Source organism: Dermochelys coriacea, chromosome 4 (genome assembly GCF_009764565.3).
Source record: "Dermochelys coriacea isolate rDerCor1 chromosome 4, rDerCor1.pri.v4, whole genome shotgun sequence".
Classification (NCBI taxonomy): domain Eukaryota; kingdom Metazoa; phylum Chordata; order Testudines; family Dermochelyidae; genus Dermochelys; species Dermochelys coriacea.
The window spans coordinates 56,519,088-56,532,782 of NC_050071.1; the positions used below are offsets into that span (position 1 = coordinate 56,519,088).

Consider the following 13,695-nt stretch of genomic DNA (forward strand, 5'->3'; position numbering starts at 1 on the left):
AAAACAACAGATCAAAATGTTGTGGGGTTTTTTTTCCCCCAGTTATCAGGCTTTTTCGCCTCTTGCTTTCTGATCTCAATTCATGCTCTAAGCAGCCATCATGAGCTCTATTATCTACAGTGCAGTCCAGCTGAGGTCTAGAGAGCCACCGACTGCATAACATGCTCTTAAGCAACACTAATCTAAACCAGTCAGAACCACAACAACAAATGGGCTTTTTCTATGGATTAAGTTTGAAACTCAACAGCAACAACAAAATAAGGTCCAAACAAACAAAAAATGTTTTTCCCATAACAAAAATGGAAAAAACCATCAATATATACTTCTAAAATCCAGAAGTTTCCAGAGCTTCTTTTGAAACATAATGAGAGCTGTTTTCTATTCCCATCCCTGACTTCTCATTCCTCTTTTCCTCTCCCTTTTGTTTTGTGTTGGGTTGGCTCTACGAACCCTCAGACTTTATTTTCCAGCTCTCTTCATTCCATCCTGTGTTCCCAGGTAAGAGTCTACATACTCCCAGAGGTACAAAGATCTGGGGCAGATGAGGACATTAAGCCATTGCAAAAGACAAGACTGAATTGTCACTGAGCAAAAGGACATTGGCCAGACCTTGATCCTCTGGTTCACCTGGCAATGACATTTACTGAAATGCAAGTCACATTCCATGTAAAGGAATGCAGTAACCAGTTAGTCTCCATTTAAAAGGGTATTGTTAACCTCCAAAGGGCAGAAATGGTATATGGAAATCACCTTGGAGACTGCCATTTCCATGTAAGACAGAACTGATTCTCTATCAACCATTTTCCCCCTTCCCCTCCTTTAAATTTTCAAGCCCAACCTTTGAAGATGTTTAGCTAATGATGCCCCTCCCCCACCTCTGGCATATTCCCAAAACTGAAATGTTCAGTCAAACCAACAATAGAAGACAAAAAATACAACAGATTCTCCCTAGGCACATATACTCCATTTCATAAAATTATTATTCAGGCAACTCTCCAATGGAGGGGGAAAAAATAGAAGCGTGGTATGCATTAAATAAGGATTTCAATTAAAAACAAAGGTTTTCAGAAGTTCTTCAAGTACTTCTTAGGCTACCAACGTTTTGATGATAATAATCAATAAAATGAAGTAACATCTTCCATTCTTTATTAACACTGATTAACTAGGCCTCACATACCTCCGTGAAGTGGGGTCAAGCATTATAAGCCCCATTTAAGAGATGGTAAAAGGCCGAGGAAGATTAAAGGCTAGATTTTCAGAGATGCTGGGCAACAATAGCTCTGATTGACTTCAGCTGCAATTGTGGCTGCTCAGCATTTCTGAAAATCGTGCCCAAGAGGACTTGTATATGATCACATTGACTCAACAACAGAATCTGGAGTTCCTATTCCCAGCTCTCTAATATAATAATTAGGTGCGACCTCCCAAAAAATAAACAGGAAATTGTTATTTTTTTTAAGTCAGTGAAAAAAAAAGCAAAAACGTATGGCAATTCCAAGAATTAGTGAACGCAGAACAGAGGGGGGTCTTAAGGTTGGAGGAGGAGCAGCAGCTGTTGCCTGCCGTTCAGTTACCTGACAACTTCATGAGAAAGTCTGATGCCATCTTGACAGAGATGTCCTGGCTGAATAGTGCTGAGGCTGTATTGGCCACATAGTCAGAGGAGTCTTTCAGCTTTGTGTTGTTGGTGGCTCTGTCAACGGTGCTGAAAGCAAAGGATGTAGCTGAGATGCTGTTGTCATCTTTGGGTTCTTCCTTTACTACTAAAGGTGGGACACCAGCACTGGCCTGCCCAGCCACCTCAAGTGATTTAGACACAGATGCTGTCCCTGTAAGCTCAGATCCTCTTTCCCTCTGTTGCCCAGGGCAGGAATCATTATTTAGCTGTGGCGATCCCTTGACTTCAGTTTCTGGGATTTCCTCCTTCACTTTGGCTTCTGCCCTGAGGAAGTGCTGATGGCAACGCATGTGGAGTTTCAGGCTGAAGTGGCGTGAGGATGTGAAAGGGCATAACTGGCATTGGAAGGTTTCTCCCCTGTCCTGGTGCTGATGAACCTGATTATATGGTTGAAAACAAACATACATTTAAAGAAAATGTTATAAAAATATTCTAACGGTCTCTTCTATATCTTTCTCACACACATTTTTATAAATACGTCAACTCATTAGTGAACATGTCATTACAAGACTCTTGCTAAAAGATCAATTTCTAATAAAAATAGTATGGCACCGCCTAGGCAGCAAAGAACAAGTTCTGAACCCAGTTCAAAAACCAGATATGTCCTGTTTCTGCACCATAAAAACTGGAGGTCCTTTTTGTACGAATCAACCTTTATGACCTGGCTGTAATGCCTATCGTATAAAATTCTGACTCCTCAATTCAGACAGGCAGCTGGTTCTTGGACAAGAACCTTATTTATTGTGTATTTTGTTGAGCGTTATGCCTATAACATTCTGTAAATAATGATGTTTCAATGTAAACCTTGAAAATGCTAACTTGTATAACAAATGCTGTAAACAATTTAGGTCCCACATTAATCCTCCATTATGAGAAAAACACAGTTCTTGTTTATAGTCACTGAAATAGTTTGTTGAGAATGAATTCTAGCAGAAAATGAAAGATTCTATTATGACATGAGACAAAGTATTTGCATCACATTCTGATTTATCAGGTGAACATATCTTGGTGAACATTTTCTTCCATATTTTTAGACTACAAGTTCTTTCACACAGGGATCATGTCTTCCTGTGTGTTTGTACACTGCCCAGTACAATGGGACTCCATTCCCAACTATGGCCTTTGGGAGCTACCATTTGTGTATGTACACACACACTCTCTCTAATTTGTAAATTAATTTAGTATTCATGACAGGGAGGGAACAAGCGTAATTAGGGCCCTACCAAATTCATGGCCATGAAAAATGTGTCAGGGACCGTGAAATCTGGTCTTTTGTGTGCTTTTACCCTATACTATATAGATTTCACAGGAGAGACCAGCGTTTCTCAAATTGAGGGGCCTGACCCAAAAGGGAGTTGCAGGGGGGTCACAAGGTTATTTTAGGGGGATCAGAGTATTGCCCCCCTTTCTTCTGTGTTGCCTTCAGAGCTGGGCAGCTGGAGAGTGGTGGCTGTTAGCCGGGCACCAAGCTCTGAAGGCAGCACCCTGCCAGCTGCAGCGTGGAAGTAAGGGTGGCAATGCCATACCATGCCACTCTTACTTCTGCGCTGCTGCCTTCAGAGCTGGGCATCCGGATAGTGGTGGATGCTGACTGATGGCCCAGCTCTGCAGACAGCATCACAGAAGTAAGGTTGGCAATACCATACCATGCCATTCTTACTTCTGCGCTGCTGCTTGCGGCAGCTCTGCCTTCAGAGCTGGATTCCCGGCCAGCAGCTGCCGCTCTCCAGCAGCAAGGCAGAAGTAAGGGTAGCAGTACCACAACCACCCGCCCTTACAATAACCTTGCAACCCCCCCCACCCACACCCACAATTCCTTTGTGGATCAGGACCCCTAAAATTACAACACCTTGAAATTTCTGATTATAATAGCTGAAATCATGAAATTTGTGATTTAAAAAAATCTTATGACTGTGAAATTGACCAAAATGGACCATGAATTTGGTAGGGCCCTAAGCATAATGCTAGCAAACTTTCCCAATGCACTCTACATTCAGACTCTAGCAACCATGCTATTCCAGCGCTGGGCATTCCTTTTACAAATACTGCTAGAGATGTAAATTTGTTCCACTCTGTTTGGCGATTGTATAATCTGGACAAAATGGCACGCAGCTGAGATAAACACACTCATTTTCACTTGTGACCTACACAGGATTTGAACTCAGGCCTGCAGAGATGTAAGGTTAGCGAAGCAATCAAAATCTTGCTTGCCATTTAGCCCTTCTGCATTCAGTGAAAGTACGTTTCATTGATGCTGCTAAGATTTTTACTGCAGCAGCACCCAAATGCCCCAAACAGGATCAGGTCTCATTGTGTATGTGCTGTACGCTCAGTATAATATAATCCTTGTTGCACCGAGTTTACAAAATGACATTCTCAATGTGATAGAAATGTGGGTATTTACAGCCAAAAATAATCTTAAGATGTTAAAAGTTGCAGCTAACAAAAATTAAGATATTAAGAGCTAATGCTGAAGCCCAGTCCTTATATCACCCAAAGTGGGTTTTAAAACAACCCCCCCCACTTACAGCAGAACATTTGTATAATATATCATAAATAATAAGAATTTGTAATGAAACGTCAACAAAATTAATTATCTGTACTACTGGAAATATTGTGATATAGAAGTGACTTTCTTCTTTATCACATGGCACTGAGATGTGCTAACAGTTGCAAGCACCTTCAGCATGCCAACTTTATCTGCTACACCCACTGATTTCCTATGTGCCAGGCTGCATCTTTAGGATCCCCACCAATCAATGTCTTCCAGCGCCCATATTTAACCACTTCTGCCAGAGGACCGATGTCATAAATATGACTCCTTTTAAGGCTGTCAAAGCCACTGCTGCTGACAGGTGGCAAAGTTTGTGTGGAAGCCCAGTTTCTTTTCCCAGGGGCTCAGAATGCCATCTCTGCAGTTTCCAGAGTTCAGAGAGAGGTGACAGGTCTGTCCATTTTGGATTTCTCTTGTGACAGGTCACAACAGCAACATCACCCAGCTGATCATGACTTGCTTTAGTTTGAAACAAAATGCACGTTAGATTACAATTTTGCAGATTATACAATAAATAAAAAAGGAAAAATTCTTGCTCACTGGATCCAAATTCAGGGATTCCTGTTTAAACCATAGGAAATGGATGAAACTAGTTTCCAGAGCACTGGCTAGCACGCCTATAGTAATATTTTAAAAATTTCAATTATTAAATTGGTTTGAAAACAAATAATGATAAAAACAGAAAATGATAATTTTCATTTAAAGGGATTTTAACTGTCATTCACTTCCTGGTCCTTGACTGCAGGAAAGAACGTAGTTATTGACACATTGGATGGGTCCATCTACAGTTGTCCAGTCTCCTCTCTCAGATAATGACTACTTCCAGATGTTTCACAGGGAGAAGCAATAAACCCTGTAGTGGATAGCTATAATATAACATGTCTATATGGCAAGTTTCTTCCTAAATCCTATTGAGTTTATGCCTTGGAGCATAAGGACCTTTTTTTAAAAAAATCCTATTTAACGTAACTATGGATGTTCTCCTTGTCTGTATAGTTGTCTAAACTTTGTTTTAATCCTGCAGTGTCCTTGGTCTGAAATGACTTCCTGTGGCAATGGGTTATAAAGGCTCAGGCCATGATCCTGAAATGACTTTTGCATCAGTTAACCTGAAGCATGCTAGTAAGTCCCATTGGCTTCAATGGATCTACTCACTTAAACTTTAGCATGTGCATGTTTGCAGAATTGGTCCCAGTTAGGTGAGGGTTAAAATATTTCCTTTTCCTCAGTTTTAAATTTGTTTCTGCCAGCTGAATTCAGTGTCTTCTTGTTCTCATATTACAAGAAAGAATAAAAAGAAGCTCGATTTACCGTCTCCATCACATTCATTACTTCAATCTTGTCGTCTCCTCTCTAATCTAAGCAATTTAATTCTTTTCAGTCCCTTTCTTCACAGGAAGTTCTTACCATCCTGCTAATCATTTTGTTGCCTGTTTTTGAACCTCTTGCATCTCTGATATAGTTTTTTGATTGAGCAGAACTGAATACAGAATTACAGGCGAGAGCATGCAATCTATTTAAATAATGGCATCATAGTATTTTCAGTATTGCTGCTGTCCCATTCTACATACATTCAAACATTTTGTTTGCTCTTTTAACCACTACTGCACAATGAGAAGATGTTTTCATTCAGCTGTCTACAGTGATACTCAGGTATTCTTCCTGAATGTGCATGACTAGTTTAAATTGTTCCTTCTAATAAGCATGCCCTTGCATTTATCAACAATGATTTCACTTGCCATTGTACTGACTAATCACCTAGATTTTTTAGGCCTTCTGAAGATCTTCTCAATTCCTCCTAGTCTTGACACTCCTAAGTAATGTTGCGTCATCTGCAATTTTACCAGTTCACTCCTTTTTCTAGACCATTACTAAATAGATCAAACACTACTAGTCCAAGTATAGAGAAATCTGCAGTTAACCTCTTGTCATACTTCACACTGATTAATATATTCCTAACTGTTGTTTTACTGTCTCTTAACCAGTTTCTAATCTGTGATAGTACTTTACCCCTCACTCCACAACTACTTAATTTTCTTGACAGCCTCTTGGTGAGGGACTTTGCCAAAGGCTTTTTTAAAGGCCAAATTAATTATCTCAACTGAATCTCCTTTATCCATTATTCTGATGACACACTCAAAGTTTCCCAGTATATGAGAATATGATTTTCCTTTACAGAAGCCATGTACCCCTATCAGATCATGTTATTCAAGGTGTTCTATTTTTATCGTTTTAATCAGTTTCTCTTGTATTGGTCTGTGATTTGCAGGATCAACCCCTCGTGTCTTTTTAAAGACAGGTTCAAGATTTGCAATCTTTCAGTCTACTGGCTGATTTTAATAAGAGACATTTTTCTCAGCAGTTTTGTCACTTTATTTTTAAATTACTTCAGAACTTTTGGGTGTACATCACCTGGTGCAGGTCACTCATTGTTCTATACATTTATCTACTTGTTCCAGAACTACTTCTTTTGGCATCTCAGCCTCTGACAGTGTCTCATCTTTATTACTTGTAAAGAGTAGCTCTGAAGTATCTTCCCAGTGTGGTGAATTCTGATGCAAAGACAACCTTTAGTTTCTGTGAAACATCATTATCCTCCTTAATTGTTCCCTTAACTCCTTGGCAGTCAAGTGGACCCACCAATTCTTTCATAGACGTCCTGAGTCTAATACACTTAGAATTTAAAGAGTAAATAGCCAAAAACATTTTTATTTCTGACCTCCTACTTACTATCTGATAATTTAGCTGCCATAGTTTATGCTCTTTACTTACTATTGGTTTCGTTTGGGATGGATAACCATTTTCTGGAGGGACATAATTGGCTAAAATACCTTCTTGAATCTTGCAATTTAACCATATTTCTCTCTGCCTTCCACTCTGCCTTCCACTCTGCCTTCCTGCTTCCATTTTTGTTTAGTGATATGCATGCTTTTCAGGCCTTGTAAGGATATGCTTGAGAAGTCACTATGCTAAGACCAAAAATTATAATTTTCTTTTTTCATTTAGGGCATTTTTTCCTCACAAGCCGCCTCCTTAAAACAAAAACACCTGTCCTTTCTAAAGTTTAGTGTTACCATGTGTGATGGGGTGGACCAGGCCCAAAGGCCCCTTGCTGGAGGTCTTAGGGTTCTGCCACACCCATCCAAGGAATGGAGCAGTGGAGAGGTCCTCCAGGCAGGCTAGAGTGGCTGCAGGGGAAACAGCCAATCAAGGCCCAGGAGGGCCATATAAAAGGAGATGCAGAACAGAGGAAAAGTGGCTTAGAGCTGGAGAAGAAATGGCTGTGTGTTTGGCTGAAAAAGAAGCATGATCATGGACAGCTAAGTAGGGACAGGGACAGCGAGAGGCTCATGGCTGGCTGCTAGGACTGAGCTAAAGGCAGCTTGCTAGCAGGGACCAGGGGAGCAATGAAGGAGCGCCTGGCTGGCTGCGGAAACTGAGTAGGGACTGAGCCTAGGGAGGCTGCAGGAAGATAGTGTCTCCAGGGAGGAAGCCCTGGGGACATGGCCCCATACCAGGGCCAGAACTGGTTTAAAGACTGTGGACACACCCAACCAGAGGGGCACTCATGAGAGGTGGATGCCAAACCCATTAAACCATGCTAGTTTTGGTATGATCCTTCCCCTAAGGATGTTGACTTTACTTACACTGGGGCCACTCTTAATGAGCAATTCAACAAAAGTTACTTCTTGAACCAACTCCTTTGTATTATTTAGACTAAATTGAGACTAGCCTCTCTGCCTGTGTGCTCAAGTGACTAGCTGTTCCAGGAAAAAAAAATAATTCAAGGTATCAAATTTCTTCTCTTTATCTTGTTCTAATGTGGCAATTGACCAGTTTATATACAGATCTTTGAAGTCATCCATTTATTATCATATTAGACTTAGCTGCTGCTTTGCTATTGTTTAATGTTGTGCATTCAGTATCCATTTTCTAATCAGGAGGCTAATATATTTCTATTCTTATGGCATGGGATTTTTACAGATTCCACAGTATGGTCCTCTTCACACAGAATCTTTAGTTGGGTATAATTCTACTTATCCGTGTTTTCTGAATAGTTTATACCCATGTAATACAGATTATTGGGGTTTGTTTGTTTTTTTGGTTATTCTACAGCGATTCAGCCATGTTTACTATGTCCACTGTGTCAAGGTGCACTTCAATTGCCAGGCAATCGAGTTCACCCCTACTTTTGCTTTAAGATTCTTGTATTATTATATAGACACTTATACTTATTTTTGGCCATATGCTTCTTCTTAAATCCTTATGCGGATACCCAGTTGCTCTTCTGGAGCATAACTTTGTGATCTTAACCAATCCCTCTGCAAGTAGTGTTGGAAGTGGAGCAGGAAGCTGCGTACTGGTATGTGCATGCTCCATAGATACGGAGTGGCCGGAAGCTGGGTGACTGAAGCCTGCAGCAGTGTTCTGAGGTGAATTTCATCCATACTTACCTACGAGGGGAAATTGAAAAAACTGAGATTTTCTTCCCAGATTATCACTCTCTCTTATATTACATTTTGCCACTTCAAAATAAGTACATAATCTCTTTTTAAATTAGGAAATAAATTCCTGTTGTATATTAAACTCAGACAGGGTAGGGCTCAAAAACTGTCATCTTGCTTTTTTATTCTTAAATTTTTTTTTCCTTCAGAAATCCTCTTTGTTCCACCCTTATGCTGATCAACATCACTTTCCACAGTTGTAGCACCAGTTTAAAGCATGTTGCAGTACCAGAAATGAGTCCTGAGTTCCTTGGAGCAGGCTTGATAGGCCTTCCAAAGGCCCAAGCGTAAGGACTGAAACTTTGGGTTATGAATATGATTTTTGTCCCATCCCAGGTGAATAAAAACAAATTTTAGTTTTACATTTCTGTACTGAATCTATTTTAGGTTTTTCTATGGGTATGATTATGGAATCCAAATGTCATACAACTATTAAACATAAAAATACGTGTGCCCTAAATGACAATATTCTCTCAGCCTCCCTTGTTTTCGAAAGGCACCTGTGGGTATTTTTCCTTCCTGCCTTTCACTTCCTTGCCAACAGTTGCAAGTTGGCAGCGGAAAGGGGTCCTTCTTGGATAAAGTCTTTATCCAAAAGATAGGTATAAATCTAAACACGGTCAGGGTTAGAATCAGCCCAATACCCTGTAGCCACATGCTCTATAGCTGGAGTCAAGACACCAGAAGTGCTCTGCTCCTTGCAGTGTTGTATTCTGGTCCAAACTCATTAGCATGAGATAGTTAACAGAAAGCTATCAAAACTGATTTTCTAAGAAATGAAACGGGAAAAAAAAATGCCATAAACAAACACCTACATATCACTAATAAAAATCAAAACTTAGAATCCCTAACTAAAAATGGAAGTCTGAAAAAAGGTGCACAACATCTATAATTCTAGAGGAGGTTAAAGGTACTGTGACTCAAGGCTATGCTGCTGTAAGAAACAAAATTAAGAAAAGGCTCCTAGATTTTGATGACAGTGTGACATGACTGCAATAGATTAATGCCTTGAACAATCCTGTCTGCCATCCTGCTCTACTAAACATAAAACAGGAGAGACAAATCTCTCAACACACTTATACAAAAAAAAAGGGCTGGATTTTGATGGAATCCTGTCTGAGCAGATGGACAAACAAATCCATTCCATTACAGACTTTATTTTTTGTCATTCTTTTGTTCTGCAAATTTGCTCCAGTTTATTTTACTTGTTGATTCATTTATAACATCTCATCTCTTACAATTGACTGAGAGTGTAAGAACATTGTTGTTTTTTTTTAAACCCCACCAAGTTAGTTAATCAATATTAATCCCTAGTAGATACATTTCACCCTGCAAACCAGGAGTAAACTTAACACAACATCCCTATACCCACCCACTTAATATAAAGAGAAAATTGATGGGCTTTTACTTCATATTGATATGCAGGAGAACAAAGGAGGAATGAATGACAGAGTTGTGGGCCCTCCACTCAGAACACTCCGTCACCAACCTGCAGAGGTTTAAATCTAGGAACACTTTGTTCAAGTACATGTCAGTTGATCTCACTCATTATAGTGAAATGGGGGGAAAATACAGGTTTACAGATACAAGTTATCTGAGCCATAAAGGCTTTTAAAGATCACTATCAAAACTTTGAATCGCATCTGGACGCAGAAAGGCCTCACACACACATTGAGCAGAAGGGGTGTCAGAGTGAGACCTTGTGGGACCCTCCATGAGACCAGCCTCAGGGCAGATTAATTCATAGTGATACTAGAGCAGGGGTGGGCCAACTTTTTGACCCAAGGGCCACATCAGGGTGCGAAACTGTATGGAGGGCTGGGTAGGGAAGGCTGTGCCTCCCCAAACAGCCTGGCCCCTGCCCCCATCCGCCCCCTCCCACTTTCTGACCCCTGACTGCCCCGCTCAGAACCTCCAGCCATCCAACCCCGCCCTGCTCCTTGTCCCCTAACTGCCCCCCATGACCCCACCCCCATCTAAGCCCCCCCGTTTCCCATTCCCTGCCCCCCCAGAACCTCCGCCCCCTTCTCCCTGTCCCCTGACTGCTCCCTGAAACTCCCTGCCCTGCAGGAGCGCGCAGCCCCATCGTCCAGAGCGCTGCCCGTGTGGCAGTGTAGCTGCAGGGGAGGGGCCAGGGACTAGCCTCCTGGGCCAGGAGCTCAGGAACTGGGCCAGATGTCCCCAGGGCTGTAGTTTGCCCACCTCTACACTAGAGGGTGGTGTTGAGTAACTACTAAAGTAATTTTATATCTAAGTGGCCCTTGGTTGGGCAGTTTGTGGACACTTCTCATGTGTAAACATATTAAAGAAAGCAGTGATGTAACCAAGTCTTCTGCAAAATGTTGCCAGTGCTGGAGAAGAGTGTCTGCATATAGTGGTGGTGGTAGGATTAATCGTATTTATAAAAATTTTAATTCAGTTTTTGTTTTATTCCTAACCCACCACACAGCAATATAAATACTTGTCTCAATGGTTATGACCAAGAATTTAAATATATTCCTTACATACATAAATCCGTTACTGTACTGGTTACAGATTGGTTCTGAAAGCATTTTAAGACAATATAACCTATATAAACCTTGCAACTCTCAGTTGTGATACCGTGATACCAGAAGCTAGAGTCTGCATCATAAAGGTGCACACAGCTAGCTAGTGTCGCAGGAGGTAAGGATCAGTTGTAATTTCTATTACAGTTTTGCTTTTATGGATTTATAAATACCTTGTTTTAACTGATATTGGGATAAAACTGGCATACTAGTTGGCAATGTAATTGCAATTTTTCTGCTCATGAATAGCTTGACTTGTTTAAAATATGTTTCTCAATATGTAGTAGAACAACTAAACATAATTTTTGGTGCTGTCACATTTTTTTGAGGACTCTGCTTTACCTAATTAATTCCTTGGTATTTTTTGTTACTTTGAAAATTTTTGTTGAAGACAAATTTTGAAAAATGGTATTGGACAGTTTAATGTTTTTATCCGTGTTACAGAGAAGTTTTCATAAAATCACCACCACATTATTGCATAGAATACTATATGATCTGTATATTTGTGTGATTGTTGTAAGGGGGCTTTACTGTATGAAGACAGAAATAATTCAAGGAGAGGCTGATTGCCCACAGGCAGGAAAGAGTTGAATGGCTTCAAATAGCCATCCAGCAACCAACAATTAAGAGACAGTGCAAGAACCAATCAATCATTCACGTTGATGTCATACCTCTGACCCTCTGCTAAACTCACCGGAAGAGCTTGTCAAGACAGGGGTCCCATCAAGTAAACAAAAGAGAACCTAAAGGCCCTGGAAGCTGAAACAGAGGACTTCTCAGAGGGATTAAAAGTGACGCTCTCTAGGGAAGGGAGAATTGTTTGCAGGAGACAGTAAAGAGAGGCCTGCCTAGGGTTTCTAACACAGGATGACAAGCCTCTAGGTAAGACAGACCTGCCCCCCTGGGACTCCTGCCCCATCCAACCACCTCTTCTCCCTGACCACCCCCGGAACCCCTGCCCGCCCCCTGCCGCCCCATCCAACCCCCCCTCCTTCCTGACTGCCCCCATTCAATCCCCTGTTCCCTGCCCTCTGACCCCTATTCACACCCCCATCCCCTGACCACACCAGCCCTCTATCCAACCCCCCTGCTCCCTTACCGCTTCCCTGGAGCACTGGTGGCTGGCAGCTCTACAGCTGCGCCTCCTGGCTGGAGCCAGCCACACTACTGCGCAGCACAGAGCACCGGGTCAGGACGCGACTCTGCAGCTGCGCTGCTCCAGGAGCTTGCAGCCCTGCCGCCCAGAGCACTGTGCCAGCGGCGCAGTGAGCTGAGGCTGCGGGAGAGGGGGAACTGTGGGGGAGGGGCCGGGAGCTAGCCTCCTGGGCGAGGAGCTCAGGGGCCAGGCAGGAGGGTCCCACGGGCCGGATGCGGCCCACAGGCTGTAGTTGCCAACCTCTGCTGTACAAATCATGCCTAAAAGCCCAGTGTTTTCCTGTGTACTTTAAAGGTATTTATCTGTGCTAATAACTATAAACAACAAATTCAGACAGTAACAAAAAATTGTACTGCTACTATGACAGGTCAAGTATGCCAATGAAAGAAACTCAACAGTTCTGATCAGTAACTTTATATAGAGACTGGATAAGGCAAAGCCCATCTTCACTTCACCATCCGGTGTCCATGCACTGAAGTACACGTTATGGTACTCAAGAACCATCACACCACATTCTTTAACCCCTGCAGCACTTTACTGCCTCTCCCTTAAGTTTCTTGGTTGAATTTGTTCATTTTTGCCAGTTTAACATGGAAATTTAACCTTCAGGTAGGTTAGGCTTGAAATATAAGTTGTGTATAAATAAATAATAAAAAACATTTACAAAAACGTATTACAGTGAAAACAGTTATTGTTTTGGTTTTGAACATTCCCCTGAAGTGCCTGCACACCAAACTTTACAGTATTGTAGGAGAGCCAGAAGGTGAAACTGACCAGTCTGTTTTCATTGCCCAAGTTATACCAAATCCAAAAGGCAAACAAATTGAAATTTTAAAATCTAAAACTTTTTGTACTTTTTTAATAAGATGTTATTAGTACCACAGGTATGGAAATGAGATTTTTTTTAATTATGTGATTTTTAACAAGATAGGTTTTTTTCTATATATTTTTGCTCACTAAGCCAGTCTCTTCATTGTCAGTAAACACTGCCCTTACCTTCATGTGTGATTTGAGATTGTCTTTGCGTGCACAACGAAATGGACAGAGTGGACACTGATGACTTTTTAAACCTGTATGAATCACCATGTGTCGTTTCCAGTAACTCTTCCTCTTTATAACCAACCCACAGATTGGACACTGAAAAGGTTTTCCTCCTTCTTCTTCTGGGGCTTGGTAGAGGGAGAAAAGAAAAAGAGAAGGTCCTTTACAGCCACTGGTAGAATACTTTCCCCTCAAACATACCAAAATATCATTTT

At 41.4% G+C, this 13,695-nt stretch overlaps 1 protein-coding gene across 1 annotated transcript in view; it reads right to left on the minus strand.

Moving 5' to 3' along the window:
• ZNF827 (zinc finger protein 827) overlaps positions 1 to 13,695 on the minus strand; it is a 138,770-nt gene that overhangs the window by 94,256 nt on the left and 30,819 nt on the right. Inside the window, exons 3-4 of the mRNA XM_038400842.2 lie at positions 13,436 to 13,608; positions 1,575 to 2,055 (exon numbers count right to left, since the gene is read on the minus strand). Of these exons, the coding sequence (XP_038256770.1) occupies positions 1,575 to 2,055; positions 13,436 to 13,608 (654 nt within the window). The remainder of the gene's footprint in view (positions 1 to 1,574; positions 2,056 to 13,435; positions 13,609 to 13,695) is intronic.